Source organism: Amblyraja radiata, chromosome 17, assembly GCF_010909765.2.
Source record: "Amblyraja radiata isolate CabotCenter1 chromosome 17, sAmbRad1.1.pri, whole genome shotgun sequence".
NCBI classification, from domain to species: Eukaryota; Metazoa; Chordata; class Chondrichthyes; order Rajiformes; family Rajidae; genus Amblyraja; species Amblyraja radiata.
In genome coordinates this window covers 39296615-39313575 of record NC_045972.1, presented here as the reverse complement: position 1 = coordinate 39313575, position 16961 = coordinate 39296615, and the positions used below count along the sequence as shown (strand labels likewise).

General features: G+C 41.3%; 2 protein-coding genes across 3 annotated transcripts in view; both read right to left on the bottom strand.

Moving 5' to 3' along the window:
- Positions 1-1785: 1785 nt before the first annotated feature.
- On the bottom strand, positions 1786-16867 carry gfod2 (glucose-fructose oxidoreductase domain containing 2). Its single transcript, XM_033036269.1, has 3 exons — positions 16683-16867; positions 12982-13330; positions 1786-3577 (listed from the first exon to the last, which is right to left on the bottom strand). Exons 2-3 carry the CDS (start codon positions 13232-13234, stop codon positions 2676-2678), a joined length of 1155 nt encoding a protein of 384 aa, XP_032892160.1. The 5' UTR covers positions 13235-13330; positions 16683-16867; the 3' UTR covers positions 1786-2675.
- Positions 10765-16961, bottom strand: part of ranbp10 (RAN binding protein 10) — a 126410-nt gene continuing 120213 nt past the window's right edge. Inside the window, exon 16 of one of the 2 annotated variants that reach the window (XR_004414537.1) lies at positions 10765-10774. The gene's annotated coding sequence lies outside the window, so the exon portion shown is untranslated. Of the gene's footprint in view, positions 10775-15185; positions 15201-16961 lie in introns of those variants that run through there. The other variant, XR_004414536.1, reaches the window with a different exon arrangement.

Genomic DNA, 16961 nt, shown 5'->3' with positions numbered 1-16961 from the left:
TTGTTTTACTCCGATTATATGTCTTTATTCCGATTACTATGTAAGGTGTCCTTGAGATTTTGTATGAAAGGCGCCCATTAAATATAAAATTTATTATTATTATTATTATTGTATTGTAGACGGTGACAGGATCAGCTGGGTTTGGCTGCATACTCGTGGTAACTAATGTCATATTTCCACAGCTGAATCAAAATTAAAGGTCACACCAAAACTACAATGTTGCAAATTTATAAATTAGCAACATAACAGAATTTGACGATAAAATATTAAATTACTTAGTCAAGGTTCTCAATGCTGTGATGCCAACCACATATAACAGCCTTGAACAGTTTGTAATAATTTTCTTTAAAAGAAAAATCAAGATGACCAAAATATCAGACTTAAAATGCAATATTTTTTTATTTTTCAGGGTACATAGACTACTGGCTCAGAAACTTTAAACATTTAATATAGTAGAACTGGAGACAGAATATGTAACAGGCACATTTTCCAAAGCAACATAGCCCGTCTTCTCCAAACACAGAACACAACAGTAGTCAAACCAGACAGACTTTGTTTTGTCAATGTTTCATTTTATGCTTTATTTGCACTGCTACGCACCACCTTTCTGAAGGATCCCAATGAACAGTTGTTCAGAACCATTTTATTGATTAAAATACAAAGTTGTCTTTTGAACAATAAATTTACATGTCAAACATAAATGACACAAGAACACAAATCTATACCCCCCAAACCTAGATATTACAAATTACTGCAAATACATTCACAAAATTGTTAAATAAATCTTTAAGCCTTTCACATAGGAAATCAAGTTTAACTTTGTGCCCATGATTTGAAACAAAAATCTCAATATAAATAACGCACGTCTGAATTTTTAACCAAAAATAAATAACTATATAGGTAACCTATTTTCTGCACAGTTCAACTATTTCAATGAAACAACCTAGCTGTATATTTGAACGCCAAATCCTCCCTCCCTCCCAAATTTCGAACAATCCCGCAAAGCAAACATGTTTCAATATAATCACTTAATGATGTAATAAATATCTATGCAATCAACATATACAAAGTTTGGAAAACTAAATGTAATATTTTAAAACTATGACAAAAATATTGTACAACTTGGATTTAAAAGCCAAGACCTACAGGTCCATAAAACAAATACTTAGTAATTTTCCATATTACAAAGTGGGGAAAAAAGCACATTACAAAAACATTCCAGCCATTTTTGCAATGTTGTCTCAAATACAGTATATACACATTTTGAAAACTAAATTAGACTGCCACTTCCCTACTGTTCTTAACTCTAATGAGCTGTTCATGAACCAACTTATTTCAAATTTGGAAATAAACAAGCTATTCAGATATGCAATGTACTGCCCACCATTTATTTTACTCAAAGTCCTATCAGTAGCCAGTTTCATAAAATAAATATTGGAACTAGAAACATCAGTTTGTAAACATTGTATTAAACCACCAAAATTCTTGTTGTAATTGCTTAAATACTAAAGTATGTTCTGTCATGAGATGATCACAAGCAAGGGTAGATGAGAGAAAAACAGCAAACAGCTGGACAAAGTAGTCAAAGTGTTCAAAAGGGAACTGCAGATGCTGGAATATCGAAGGTACACAAAATTGCTGGGGAAACTCAGCGGGTGCAGCAGCATCTATGGAGCGAAGGAAATAGGCGACGTTTCGGGCCGAAACCCTTCTTCAGACTTCCTTCGCTCCATAGATGCTGCTGCACCCGCTGAGTTTCCCCAGCAATTTTGTGTACCTTGGACAAAGTAGTGCTTGGACATCTGGTCTGGCCTGAAGGTGGTTGGGGTGTAAATGCTACCTACTTTCATTAGCTTCTTCTCTCTTCCCCCACCCAGCCCCATTCCAAAAAGTTGCACTATGAATGGCTGTATATCTTCAAAGATCTATTATGCTTATCATAATTTAGTGTAAGCCTAGTGAATTTTAAAGAACTTTAAAAAAAATAATCTAAATATCAACTCAACTAACAAAGTAATTTGGATAAATTACAACAGCATCACCAAGGTCAGAATGTATTCAGCCTGTGAATCATGGAAAATTAGTCTCAAACTTTCATTTGTGACTTGGAGATATATTCACCTTTATGGATGCAATTTTAAAACTGGGGAGAGGGAAAATCTTCCAGTTAGCACTGGGTTTCTTTTGGAATACTGGACTAAAACATTCACAGTCAAGCAGCAATGCTAAACAAGGAAACACATAATTCACAACCTGCCACAAAATTCAGTGTTTTCTTCCCATGTTTGAATTTTAAATCCCCCGCTTCCCAATAAATTTTGATTTTACAGTAGTTACCGTAATATTAATTTTCCTTCAAGTAAATTTAGGAATCACCAAACACACCAGTATTAAGTCTGAATATGTTCATTCTTTTGAATGACAAGTACTGCTAAATGACAGCATGTTAAAATAATTGAGTTGGAAGAAAATCAAAATTGAGTATGTTTAAAAACAGAATATGGCGGTTTCACATAGTGCTGACCGTACATGAGCAATCAACAGAAAGCACCACAGTAAGAGCGCAATACCCTTATTTCAGCTGCAAAAACTATTTTTGGTACCTTAAAACAATAATATTAGTTTGAATTGATTTTGATGGAATTATATCTCATGTATTATGACAGTATTGTTCATCATAGATTATTACGTTGCAAAGCATCACATAGATTCTGATTGGAATCGGGTTCTTCTGCTATCACAGCAATGACTTCCCATTCTCCAGATCTGCTTGATCTCTTAATAGCATCCACAACGCTTTGCATGTAAAGACCATCCTCAAACGAAGCAGCCATAGAAACCGGCTTGTCAGCCCAAGTGCGCCGATCCTCCTGATCCTTAAAAGACTTGCTCAAGGCTTGCACCATGTAAACAATTCCCTTTAGATACAAGAGGGGAATGTCACCAAATGCTTTCTCCAGCACACCAACTGCATTTACCAGCTTAGTGTCAGCAAAGAGCAGCTCCTCTTTGAAGGTAGTGTTTTTCTGGCCGTATAGGTCCGTACCTCGAGCAACCAAACGCCCTGCAGAGCCCACAACCATGACTTCGTGAATAAAGGGGCCAGGCATATTAAAATTGAGTGTAACAGTGCTACACACACCTCCGTTCATTAACATTTGAAAGAAGCAGAAATCGTCACTGGTGACGTGCCGAATACCATGGATGTTGTCATTCTGCTTGACGAAGGTTTTCAGGAGGCCATGGACCTTCTCGGCTCTCTTATTGGTCAAGTGGGTCAATAGGTCCACGATGTAGGTGCCCATTGTGTGAAGGCCACCTCCACCCATCAACTCGTCACAAATCCAGTTGTACTTGCTGCTGAGTAGACTGCCCCAATAAACACGCACATCACAGATCATGACATTACCAATGTAGCCTTCTTCAATTAGCCGTTTCATTTTGATAAATGCCGGCAGGAACCGAAGGACATTGTCTACAATACTCATGAGCTTAGGATAGTAACGAGCTGCTTTCACCATTTTGAAGGCATCCGCCGAAGTAGCAGCCTTTTCACAGATTACATTCTTCCCAATACCTTTTGTACAGACAAGGAATAAAAAGGAAAATAGTTAATTTCAATCAATTATGATGCCTGGTGATTGCAAACATTACTGTTAAAGGTTTCAAAACAGCTTCAAATAATGATCGGAAAAACATTAATTTAGGCATGCATTCGCAGTTAAGCTTTAAATCCTAAAAAAGCATGTTTAAGGCGAATAGAAACCACACAGAAATAATTAATAAGACAGAGATACATTGTGGAACAGTTAATAAATGAATATAGAGCTCCTGGTCAGGAAAATACTTAAATTGTTAACAAGATGGTGGAAATAACAGACATAGTGGATGGGGAATTGAACATTAATAGGAGAAGGATTTTAAAATGGTAAAGAGGTTTAAGGAAAACAAAGGGAGATAGCAGGGCCAGGGTCTGAAAGAACAGATATCTGCAAGACAGGGGAGGGTGCAGATGAATGGAAATGGATATCAGGTAAATTTCCAAGCGGTAATACACACTTTGAATGGAAACAGAGGTGGCAGAAGGGTTGTGTGTCAGCCCAGCAGGGCATGGCAAATAAACCATGAGATTTCAGGATGAGGATGCGAGACGTAGTATTCAGTATCAATTTAAAAATAAGTCTGGGTTGCTTCAGGGAAGGAGGGAAATAAAAGTTCTCAGGATAGAAAAGATGCAGATTAAAGTTGGGCCCATTCACTTCCTCCCATCCTGTACACCCCACCCACCCAGTCTTCCTTCCACCCTGTAAATCCCCCCGTCTTCCTCCAACCCTGTACACCCCACCCACCCACACAGTTTTCCTGCCTCCCTCCCTATACACTACCCACCCTCACAGATGTCTTCCTTCCATCCTGTGCACCCCACCCTTCACAACATCTTGCGGAGAAAGGGCCTCAGATTGAAAGTGAGTAGCACTAATGCTGCAGTTCAGAGGATGTGCTGGTCAGAGGCTCCCATGTGTGTGTAGATGAGTGAAAGAAGAATACACAGAATATTCAAACCAGACACTGAAGAATCCATCATTTATTTTCCTCTCTGGCTTCTAAATTTCAAAGAATCAGTAAATGTTGGTGAGATAGGTTTGTTCCGCTCAAGATTGTTTATCCATTTTTTGTCTATCTGAAGCAACGTGATTCCATTTCATTCAGTTACCCGTTATTTTCCAGAAACCATTACAGGCTTCAAAACATATTACAAAGACGACTGGACTAACAAACAACCGTACAATATAACAGGAAATCTCAAACTTTCAACATCAAATCAGGAAGCATATTGAAAGCAAACCAGAAACACAGCAGTCTGGAGAACAATCAGATACATTTACAGGCAATCTTTCAAAATAAGATCGGATTCAAGGGCTGACACAGCAAACTTATAGAAATAAAAATCTCTCTTTTTCCCCCCATTGAGAGCAACTTTGCCAAGATCAGTAACTTGATGCCAATTTAACATTTTAAATCACCCCGGCAACCTTCTAAGCAACATAATTCTTCCACATCATACTTTCATCAAATCCAAATCAATGTTGTTTGTAACTATCAAAAACTACAGAATCATAAGAACGAATTGCAAATTTGCTGACAAGACCTTATTGAGGGAAAGATCACTAAGACATAAGCTTCCTCATCAATAAATATGTTTTCTTTCCCTTATTTTTTATTCCTAATGGAGCTCACCGATTCTCTAAATTAGTAACGCTTGCCATGTATCTAAAAAAGATTAGAGATATAGCATGGAGATAGACCATTTGGCCTACGGAGTCCACGCCGACCATCGATCAGCCATTCACGCTAGTTTTGTTATCCCACTTTCTCATCCACTCCCTAGGGACAATTTCACAGAGCCAATTAATCTACAAACCTGCACATCTTTGGGATGTGGGAGGAAACTGGAAGGCCTGGGGGGAAATATACACAGGGAGAACGTGCAAACTCGAGGTCAGGATCAAACCAGAGTCGATGGCGCTGTGAGGCAGCAGCTTCATCAGCTGTGCCAGCGTTGCCCTTGTTATTGGAAACAAAATTTAAAATAAATTTAAGTTTGGTCATAGGGTTGATTTTAGTGAATGCTCACTAATCATGGTTAAGCTATAGTTGAAATCAAAAGTTTAAATGAAGCACAAAACAGGAATCTTTGTTTCACGTGGAATTAATTCAAGCCTCCCACTGCATAGCCTAATTGTAAGTTAGCAACAAATGATATATTCCTTGTCACTTCTGATTATTAAGAATAATAATTACTATTTCTCTTCAATGAAGCTACAGGATGTTTCTACTGACAACCAAACTGGCAGCAGCAGAACGCTGAAATCAGCATACCCTATCGAAATATTTCCTGGGTTCACTCAGGTTTATTACAATACAATTGTCTGAAGTCATTCCTTTTCTAATAAATCACAGGAACCTATTTCTAACCCTTACATCAGATTTCATGTTTGGTCATCTTACCAGCCACGCCATAATATTCAGCAGGAGAAATGAGTCATAACATAAATCATACCAAAATGCGTAGGAAAGAACTGCAGATGCCGGTTTAAATCGAAGGTAGACACAAAAAGCTAGAGCAACTCAGGCAGCATCTCTGGAGAGAAGGAATGAGAAAAGTCGACTTTTCGAGTCAAGACCAAGGGTCTCAACCCAAAACGTCACCCATTCCTTCTCTCTATAAATCATACCAAACTGCATACAGGAGAATTGGGACAATATCATTTAAATCTTTATATACAGGGCAAGAAGCCAAGAGGAAACTGGAGCTAAAGGTCATTAGAAACTGGTTAGCATCTCGCTTTCCTTCAGCTTCCTAAAATATACATTCAACAATAGCTGAAGTGTATTTCAGTTTGGAAGTCTGAATATTTAGCACATTAATAATATTCACCATTTTCAGGCCATTAGTCAAAAGAAATGAACTGCACAATGCAAGTAACTAAGTCTTGGAAAGAAAAATACTTCACATAACATGAAGAGCAGCAAAATACACCACCCTTGCCATAGCTAAAGGTACATTAAAAAAGGCGGTTTTTCCTTCTTAGCAAGTTCATGGCCACAGCAAGCTATCATGAAAAAAATAATCTGAGCATGAGTGAGCAGATTTGCTAGGTGGTGGGAGAAATGCAGACAAAACTCAGCAAACATAATGAAAGACCCTTTTTTATACAACCGATGAATGACCTGTTGAATCACTTTTTGTCAGCACTCATCAACACATTCACTGAAATTTTGCAAGCCAAATATTTGAGGAAATAATGTGCATTGTTTAACATGATAAAACCATTAAGAGGAAAAATAAATTGATCAAGTCCAAAGAAACACACTGCGCTACCGTTCAGTTTGCAATCAAGTTCTCACAGCTGAAACAATCTAGGACATTGGTCAAATTTTGTGAATACTAATCTCTATTCTGTGAAATTCCATCATCCCACAGATAAGCTAAGTATCTGCATTGCCGCCCTTCTCCATTTCACAGTTTTTGCCTGTGCCTCTCAATTTTTTTCCCCAGATTGTTTTCTTGTTCCCTCCAAGTTGCTATGCGCCATGAAGACCAAGCAGCTTTCAATCAGGATTTGAAACTTAAATAAGGACCAAGCATGGGGCCAAGATCTGAGGACTTGAAATAGAAAGATTAAATTTGCTTCATAATGTTCTTCAAAGGCACTACTGTATAACACAAAACAACTTCCTCACTGACATAGGAAGACAAGCAAAACTGAAATCTTTGAGCACTAATAAAAAGGGAAAGATTAAACAATGTTATGTAAAAAAATCATTTTTTCTCTTATTTACTGCAATGCATGGCAATAATCTACACAATGTACATCTGTGGCATTATGTGTATGAATGAACTGCAGATGCTGGTTTAAATCGAAGGTAGAAACAAATTGCTGGAGTAACTCAGCAGGACAGGCGGCATCTCTGGATAGAAGGCATGGGTGACGTTTCGGGTCGAGACCCTTCTTCAGACTGATGTCAGGGGAGTGGGCGGTACAGAGATAAAATGTAGTCAGAGACAGTAAGTGGTAGGGGAACTGGGAAGGGGGAGAGGATGGAGAGAGAGAGGGAAAGCAAGGGCTACTTGAAGTTAGAGAAGTCAGTGTTCATACCGCTGGGGTGTAAGGTGCCCAAGCAAAATATGAGGTGCTGTTCCTCCAATTTGCACTGGGCCCCACTCTGATAATGGAGGTGACACAGGACAGAAAGGTCAGTGTCGGAATGGGAGGGGGAGTTAAAGTGTTGAGCACCGGGAGATCAGGTAGGTTTAGACGGACCAAGCGGAGGTGTTCAGCGAAACGATCACCGAGCATGCGCTTGGTCTTGCTGATATACAGCAGTCCACACCTGGAACAGCGGTACAGTAGATGAGGTTGGAGGAGGTGCAAGTGAACCTCTGCCTCACCTGAAAAGTCTGCCGGGTTCCTTGGACGGAGTCAAGGGGGGAGGTATAGGAACAGGTGTTGCATCTCCTGCGGTTACAGGGGAAAGTACATGGGGGGTGGGGTTGGGGTGAGAAGGGACCAGGGAGTTGCAGAGGGAATGGTCTCTGCGGAAAGCGGTGGAGACGGGAAGATGTGGTTAGTAGTGGGATCCCGTTGGAGGTGGCGAAAATGCAAAAATGTCGGAGGAGTATGTGCTGTATGCGACAGCTGATGGGGTGGAAGGCGAGGACAAGGGGGACACTGTCTTTGCTACGAATGGAGGGATGGGGAGCAAGAGCGGAGCTGCGGGATATCAAAGTGACCCTAGTGAGAGCCTCATTGATAATGGAAGAGGGGTACCCCCGTTCCCAAAAGAATGAGAACATCTCTGGTACACCTCAACCTGGGTACAGATGCGGCGTCGACGGAGGAATTGGGAGTAGGGGATAGAGTCTTTACAGGGAGCAGGGTAGGAAGAAATGTAGTCTAAATAGCTGTGGGAGTCAGTGAGTTTGTAGTAAATGTCAGTCGATAGCTTGTCTCCTGTGATGGCGACAGTGAGATCTAGAAATGGTAGGGAAATTTCGGAGTTTGGTCCAAGTGAATTTGAGTGGACGCTTGAAACGGTGATTGTTCGACGTACAAAGAGGCTGGCATTGCTGGTGCCTATACGAGTGCCCATAGCTAAGCCTTGGATTTGGAGGAAATGGAAGGAGTCGAAGGAGATGTTGTTAAGGGTAAGGACCAACTCTGCTAGGCGGAGGAGGGTGTCAGTAGACAGTAATTGGCTGATTCTGCGGTCGAGGAAGAAACGGAGACCTTCTTGGTGTGGGGGGGGAGAGATGGTGTAGAGTGGCATTATACTGTCTGTTCTAAACCCAACTTTGCAACAGCAGACCAAATTTCAAAAATAGCTGAAGAACCTGTTTTATTAATACTCATGAAGTTGTTACATGTTACATGAGATTACAAATGTTACATTTGGCTTTACATCTCCACAGCGAATAAAAGGACTTGCATTGATGAATATTGAATCAGCAAAAAAATAATTAAACCAAAAGCTCACTGCAGCTTTATGGTGTTTCTGCCAAGTTTTCACCATATCCTTTGTAATAATATACTCTTACAATACTTTTTGTAACAATTTCAGCCATACCTTGCATTTGAACATAGAACAGTGCAGCACAGGAACAGACCTTCCGATCCACAATATCTGTGCCGAGCATGAAGCCAAGTTAAACCCTGTCTACACATTATCTACATCGCTCCACGTTCAGCATATCCATATGCCTATCTAAAAGCATCTTAAAACACCACTATCGTATCTGCATCCACCACCACCCCTGGTAGCACATTCCACGCACATACCATAGAAAGTAGGTGCTGGGGTAGGCCATTCGGTCGTTCGAGCCAGCTCTGCCATTCAAATATGATCATGGCTGATCATCCAGAATCAGTACCCTGTTCATGCTTTCCCCCCCCATATCCCTCGATTCCTTTAGCCCTAAGAGCTATATCTAACTATCTCGAATACATCTAGTGAATTGGCCTTCACTGCTTTCTGTGGAAGAGAATTCCACAGATTCACAACTCTCCAGGTAAAAAAGTTTTTCCTCATCTCAGTCCTAAATGGCCTACCCCTTATTCATAAACTGCGACCCCTGGTTCTAGCCTGTCCAATCTCTTAAGAATTCTATATGTATCTATAAGATCCCTCTCATCCTTCTAAATTCCAGTGAATAAGCCCAGTCGATCCATTCTTTCATCATATGTCATCCGGGGAATTAACCTGGTGAACCTACACTGCACTCCCTCAATAGCAATAGCGTCCTTCTTCAAATTAGTAGACCAAAACGGCACACATAATACTCCAGGTGCCTATACAACTGCAGTAGGACCTCCTTGCTCCTGTACTCAAATTCTCTCGCTATGTAAGGGTTGTAAAAAAGGATCCTAAAAGTACAAGTACATAGTTCCTTGAAAGTGGCGACACAGGTAAATAGAGTGGTAAAACCCTTAATCATTCAGGGCATTGAGTATAGAAGTTGAGATGTTATGTTGCAGCTGTGGAACAGGTTAGTGAGGGCACACGCTGAGTACTTTCTAGCTGTTACAACAATTTAGCAACAGATTTATCATAACAGGCTGTCATATAAACAAGTTATTTTATTTTTGCTAATGGACCAAACAGTCAAGTATTAATATTACAATATATGAATTGTACAGAAGCAACATCAGTGGATCAGTGATCAGACTCCCCTACATTCAAAGGCATTGCCTTGATAAGATCTAAACAAAAAGCACCCTTTGAGGTAGATGATGGATAACCTCAGCAGAACAGGAAGTTGTTAAATAACTTGCTTATTCTAGAAATGAAAGCAACAGCATTACTCAAACAATACTAATAATGCATGTTTTCAGAAGTAGGACTACGTCCAACAATTTCCTCTATTTACATAATGTCCACATTTTAGATTCATGTCATTAATACAAACTACTGTTTCCTTCTGGAGGTTTCATATAGCCTACAATAGACAGCAGAATCTCATCACGACAGTTAGAAAATAACTAAATGATTGCTTTATTCCTCATCTTCAACTTCAAATAGCAATTCAGTCTGGAGATCCATAATTCCTGCCAAACTGCACAATTTATATCAAGAAACTATAAATGCTGGAATTTTGGGCAAAGCACTAAGCGCTGGAGGAACTCCGTGGGTTAGGCAGCATCTGTGGAGGAAATGGACAAACGATGTTTTGTGTTGGCAATCTTCGTCAATCTGTCCATTTCATCCACAGATACTGCCTGGCCCCGGGTTCCTCCAGTGCTCTGTGTTTAGCTCAATCCATTTCTACGTTGTCTTTGTACAACATTTCTATTAATATGAATATAGCGACTTTGTCAACTTTTCTTTGGAAAAGTTTTGGAAATCAGGTTTCAAATGTTTAATGGTCAAACATTTACTCTTTCCTAAACCAGTATCTTAGAATAGGATATGATGCAAAGGAGTACATTTCTTTCAAATGTCTAAAGTTACAGGGAACCAGAGGCATGCCAAGTAGTGCAACCCAGGCCTATAAGGCAAAACATCAAGTATAATACGCATGACTAAAACCCAGGTGTCAAGAGTTGTGGGGAGAAGGTAGGGGAATAGGTTTGGAGGGAGAGAATGATCAGCCATTATTGAATGGCAGAATAGATTTGATGGCCCACACATATGACAGTAACGAGTCTGGAAATATTTTTGTGTCTATTGTTCTCATGCACATAATGAAAGACCAACAATTCTACAATCTTTTTGAAGAGAAAGACTGAAGAGTGGGAACTACAACATATTTAAATAAACTGTTACATAAAATTAACATCCTTGATGATGAATCCACTTTTGGCCTTGGAACTCCTAAAAATTTATGACAGTTTTCTATGAGTTCTATTAACAATGTTCAGTTGCAGCTTAACTTCAAATTAAATCTGTTATAATTGAGGGGGAATTGGTTCAGACAGTTCTCCCTAGCTTGCCCACATACATTACAACATACGATTGCCAAGAATGTTATAAAAAGTCAATTTTATGGGCGTCTTTGCCAACTTTCTTCAGTTCATTGTTCAGTAGCTGAACAACTGCCAAGATCCCACTGGTCTTACAGGATTGCCGCACTCTATAAGCAATTTTTTTAAACTTTTCACCAGATTACAGAGACTGCATTACATGCATACCAAATACTAAATGCAGCATTGAGTTACAGACCAATGAGTTCTTTTGATAGAACAAAATTTACTGTGATCTTTAAGAACTAGTGCAATCCATATAAACAAATATTTAGCTAGACTCATGCAGCAATATCCCAACAGTTATTCTAAACTAATGAAATTAATACAATTTATCAAAAATAAGTATTTAATTTGAGGTGAGAGTTGTCTGAAACGTGGAGCACACAAACCAGTGTCATAAAATGGCAGATGAGCTAACACAGCAGCAGAACAGGCCACAATGTCCGTGGAGAACATGATGCCAAATCTTCTCCCTGCAAATGATCACTATCTCTCCATCCTCTGCATGTTCATATACCTATCCAAATGGTATCCTAAATGCAACTATCATATCTGCCTTGACCATCACCCCCAGCAACACGTTCCAGGCATTCACCACCCTCTGTGTAAAAAATCTGCTCCTCTCACCTTAAAACTATGCCTTCTGGTATTTGATTTTTTTTCCCCCATCCTGGGAATAAAGTTCTGACTGTCTGTGCCTCTCATAATGTTATGTACCTCTAGCAGTCCAAATAAAACAATCCTTCTGTCCAACCTCTCCCTGTAGCTAATACTCTCTAATCCAGACATCAATAGACAATAGGTGCAGGAATAGGCCATTCGGCCCTTCGAGCCCACAGCGCCATTCAATGTGATCATGGCTGATTATCCCCAATCAGTACCCCGTTCCTGCCTTCTCCCCATATCCCCTGACTCAGCTATCTTTGAGCCCTATCTAGCTCTCGCTTGAAAGTATCCAGAGAACCGGCCTCTACCGCCCTCCAAGGCCGAGAATTCCACACTCACAACTGTGTGAAAAATATAATTCTTATAAATCTCCTTTGCGGCCTTTCCAATCCATCCACATCCTTCCTGTAATGAGGCAACCAGAACAGTATGCGACACTCCAAATGCAACCTAACAAAACTAAAGAAACCTTTAAAGTCAAGATGCATTATGCCAGACGGATTCGAACATTTAGGGCAATGAAAGGGTTTACAAAGTGATGGACAACAACCAACTATAAATAGGAATAGATTAAATACAAGCAGCCTGCCATATTCTGATCAGAAAAGATACAAGAATATTTAATAAGAGCTTTATAAATTTAACATTGGAATTTCATCTCACTACATTTCATTCACACAACACATACTGAAGAACTCTGCAGTAGCTATTTTTTAAGCCTTTTAAAATCTCAGAATGGCAATATGAACATCACGATTTTGCTTGTACTGATTAGAGGGAAATACTGTACCTAGTGCCTTGGCAGCAATCTGGCATGTGAGAGGTGGAGGAATATTGATGCAGATCAGATCCACATCCTGGTGGAGCAAAACATCATCAGTGCGACTTGTGTAGAAGGAAATGTTCATTTCCTCTGCCAGCTGCTTGGCTTCTTCCTCCGTTCTGCCCCAGAGTGCCTCGATGGTGAAGCCTTCAGCACGCAACAGTGGGACCAAAACCCGGGCAGTGCTCCCTGTCCCAAACACGCCCACCCCCGGGAGCATTTTCTGTTCTGTCTATTCTATTGATAAACAGCTTTCATAGGAAAAGGGAAGCAGGTCAAGTCTCCTAACTCACAGCTGGCGAGATCTGTGGGTGTGCTGTAAACAGAAAAACAAACAAGACTTTATTAAGTGCAGAAATCATTTCCTAAAACAGTTAGACCTAAATTACTTCTAACCTAAACTTAATTATGTCCATTACATAGCTCATTAAACATTGATTAACTAAATCTGGTATGAAATCCTCTTTTAAAAAGAGGCCATGCACAAATTACTGGTAAGTGACTAAAGAGGACAGTGCTAATCTCTTCAGCTAGAAGTGACCCCAAGAGCTTGATAAAACAAAGCATTTACTTCCATTATGTTTTCCCTAATAAAACTCACTGATAAGGGAAGCCCCTTCCTTGTTCTGACTGGGAGGAAGCATGGAAGTGCAAGGAAAGGAGCAGAAGCAACCAAATTAGAAGACGCCATTCTTCAGATAAAATCAAAAAAAAATTTAAAAAATGCAGGTACTGGTGTGGAAAATCTCGTCATCAAAATAAACGCAGCAGAGAAATACAGACTGGAGGAAAGTCATGCCAGAAGTAGGCGAGTCAATTTAGCTGTGGGTCCGTCCTAGCGTATGCGGAAGGGTCCTGCCCAAAATGTCACCTATCCTTGTTCTCCAAAGATGCTGTCATTGGTTACCGTGAGGAGGAAAAGTTTAAATGAAATGTGCAAGGAATTATTTCTGTAGGCAGAGTGGTAGTTGCCGGGAACGTGCTGCCAGGGAATGTGGGAGAAGCTGAATCCGTGGAGATAGATAGGAATGTAGGATCAGTGTAAATGGGCCATTGATGGTCAAAGGGCCCCTTTCCGTGTTGTCCCTCTTTCTAGATCCATGGCAACGGTGCGGTAGTTGGAACCAGGAAACTGTCAAAGTGGCAAAAGTATTAAGTGGTCTTGGATGTCGGTAGGGATTGAACAACGGAGAAAGAATACAAGAAAGAAAAAAGGTTCTGCATGACAGACTAGGAACTGCAGATGCTGGTTTACAAAAAAAGTGCAGGAGTAACTCAGTGGTTCAGGCAGCATCTCGAGAGGACATGGACATGTTTTGGGTCAGACCCTTCTTCAGGGATTGTGTGGGGGGTTGATTGGCAGATAGATGGAGCCAAGGACTGGCTGTAATAGAGTTCTGCTTTCCAGGACAGTTCTGCATGCAAGTCATAGGAAGGAAGTTGCAGGATATAAGAGGTTGGGATAAAGCCTCAGAATGTCGAGGGAAGTCTTCTTATGAGGTCAACGTAGAACATAGAAAATAGAAAAAATACAGACCCATTCCTTCTCTCTAGAGATGCTGCCTGTCCCGCTGAGTTACTCCAGCATTTTGTGTCTGCCGTCGATTTAAACCAGCATCTGCAGTTCTTTGATAGACACAAAATGTTGGGAGTGACTCAGCGGATGAGGCAGCATCTCAGGAGAGAAGGAATTGGCGAAGTTTCGGGTCGAGACCCTTCTTCAGACTGATGTCAAGGGAGGGGGCGGGATAAAGATAGAATGTAGGCAGAGACAGTAAGACTAGTGGGAGAACTGGGAAGGGGATGGAAAAAGAAAGCAAGGGCTATCTGAAGTTAGATAAGTCAATGTTCATACCGCTGGGGTGTAAACTACCCAAGCAAAATATGAGGTGTGGTTCCTCCAATTTGCGCTGGGTCTCACTCGGACAATGGAGGAGGCCCAGGACGAAAGGTCTTTCCTATACATAGAAAAATACAACACCAAAATAGTTCCTCTGGCCCACATTGACTTTGCAGAACATGATGCCAGGATAACCTAATCTCATCTGCCAGTTTATGATCCATACCCCTCCATTTCAATGTGCTTATCTAAATGCTTCTTAAATGCCACTATGCCTCTGCCTTCACCATCATCTTGGCTGGCAACCACCACACTGTAAAAACTTGCCCCTTACATCTCCTTTTAACTTTGCCCTTTTCACCTGAAAACTAATTGGAATAACGGTTCTGACTGTCTATCCTGTCTATGCCCCTCAATTTTATGTATTATCAGATCTGTGCTCAACTGTGACATTCTAGGGATAAAAACGCAAATCCATCCAACCTTATCGGTAATACCCTCGACTCCCACAGCGTTCTCTTAAACCTCTTCTGCACACTCTCAAATATTTCCATATCCTTGCTGCATGCAATACTCCAGATGCAGCCCAACCAACGTCCCATTATGTTGCACCAGATTACTTGACTCATTGTTGAATCAGACAATATTAACTCATCATTTGACGACAACGCAGACACCACCATTAAGTATTAAAACATACCGAGGCACACCACAGGAATGCTATCAAACAAAATGTGACAGAGTAATGCAACAAAACGTAAAGTAAAAACAAAGGACTGGAAAGATTTTCAGGAAAGATTTCAAGACGTAAGCCCAGGCAGCCAATGACATGAGAAGTAATCAGCACTTTTATTTAAAACATATTTCAGATTTACAGTACAAAAAGCTGCAAGTTATCCTTGCCATCTAGAATGAACATTCAAATTCTGCGTTTATGTCTTACGGTTAGGAACCTGGAACAGTCAAACTGAACATCAAGGTCAGAGGTTCACGTGGTTCAGGGGATTAGTACAGTGTGGAATTGGTACCCATTAGACTTCATCATACAGCTAATGTTCCAAGATTACTAAGAACCCAGGTTTTCCAATCATTTCTATATAATCAGTTGCATTAATATATTTAGAAATTTCCTTTCAATTTCAATAAAACATAAATCACCAAATCCCAAAATTTCCTGGTACAAATATAACATTTGTCCTCTGCCAAAGACCTTTTATCTTCAGGGTAACTCACTTACAGACCTCCAACTATAAATAAAGTCAACTAATCTAGACGCACCATACGGTAACATTACCAACGCCTCGTGGACGATTGACCACAGGAATTCCGTATATCAGAAACCGCCACCAATTATTCTTTATACAATTCGTGTTTGTGCTAAGCAATTGTCTGAAGCTTGATTTATTCGCCACGCTATAAAATAACCAGCTTATTGGCGAGAAAGGTACGATTACTGAGAACACAAGCAGAAACCGATGGTCTTCCTCATCACTCGGGACTGAAGGTCCTTCTCATGAAGCCAGACCGCAGCGGTGGGGTGGAAATGTCCCTCAAGCCCACATCACCTCCCCAGTGCCACCTCCGCAGGTACGAGCATCTCTCAACGCCAGCCTGCAGCCCTCGATCCCCGCGGCGCCGATCACAGCCTCGCCGCCGGCTCCGGCCAACCTGCCGTCGACCTCCACACAACAATGTACAGGTTGGGTCGGCGTTCACCGCGACGACGGACGGCGAGGCCTCGCCTACTCCCCCGCCCGCCCTCCCTCCCTCCCGCCGCTCCAGCCTCAATCCGCCGCCCAACCGAGCGGTGAAGCACGGTCACTGTTACCCGCTGCCGCGGCCTCATCTCCCGGCAACGGCTCCGTCCTCAGATTGCTGGGTCCCTGGCGGCGGAGGTGGACGGTTCAGTCAGTGGGTCCGCCGGACCGCGCTGTCGCTGCCCATGGAGATGCCCCGCCACCCGGCGCGCTCCTGCCGTCCGTCCCTCCGCTCCACACGCAGCCTCCCACCCAACGCGGCACTGCGCATGTGCTCACACTCACACCCACTGCGCGTGCGTCCCTGATCAACCAACGCCTGGAGCTGCCCCCTGCTGGCGTCATCGCTG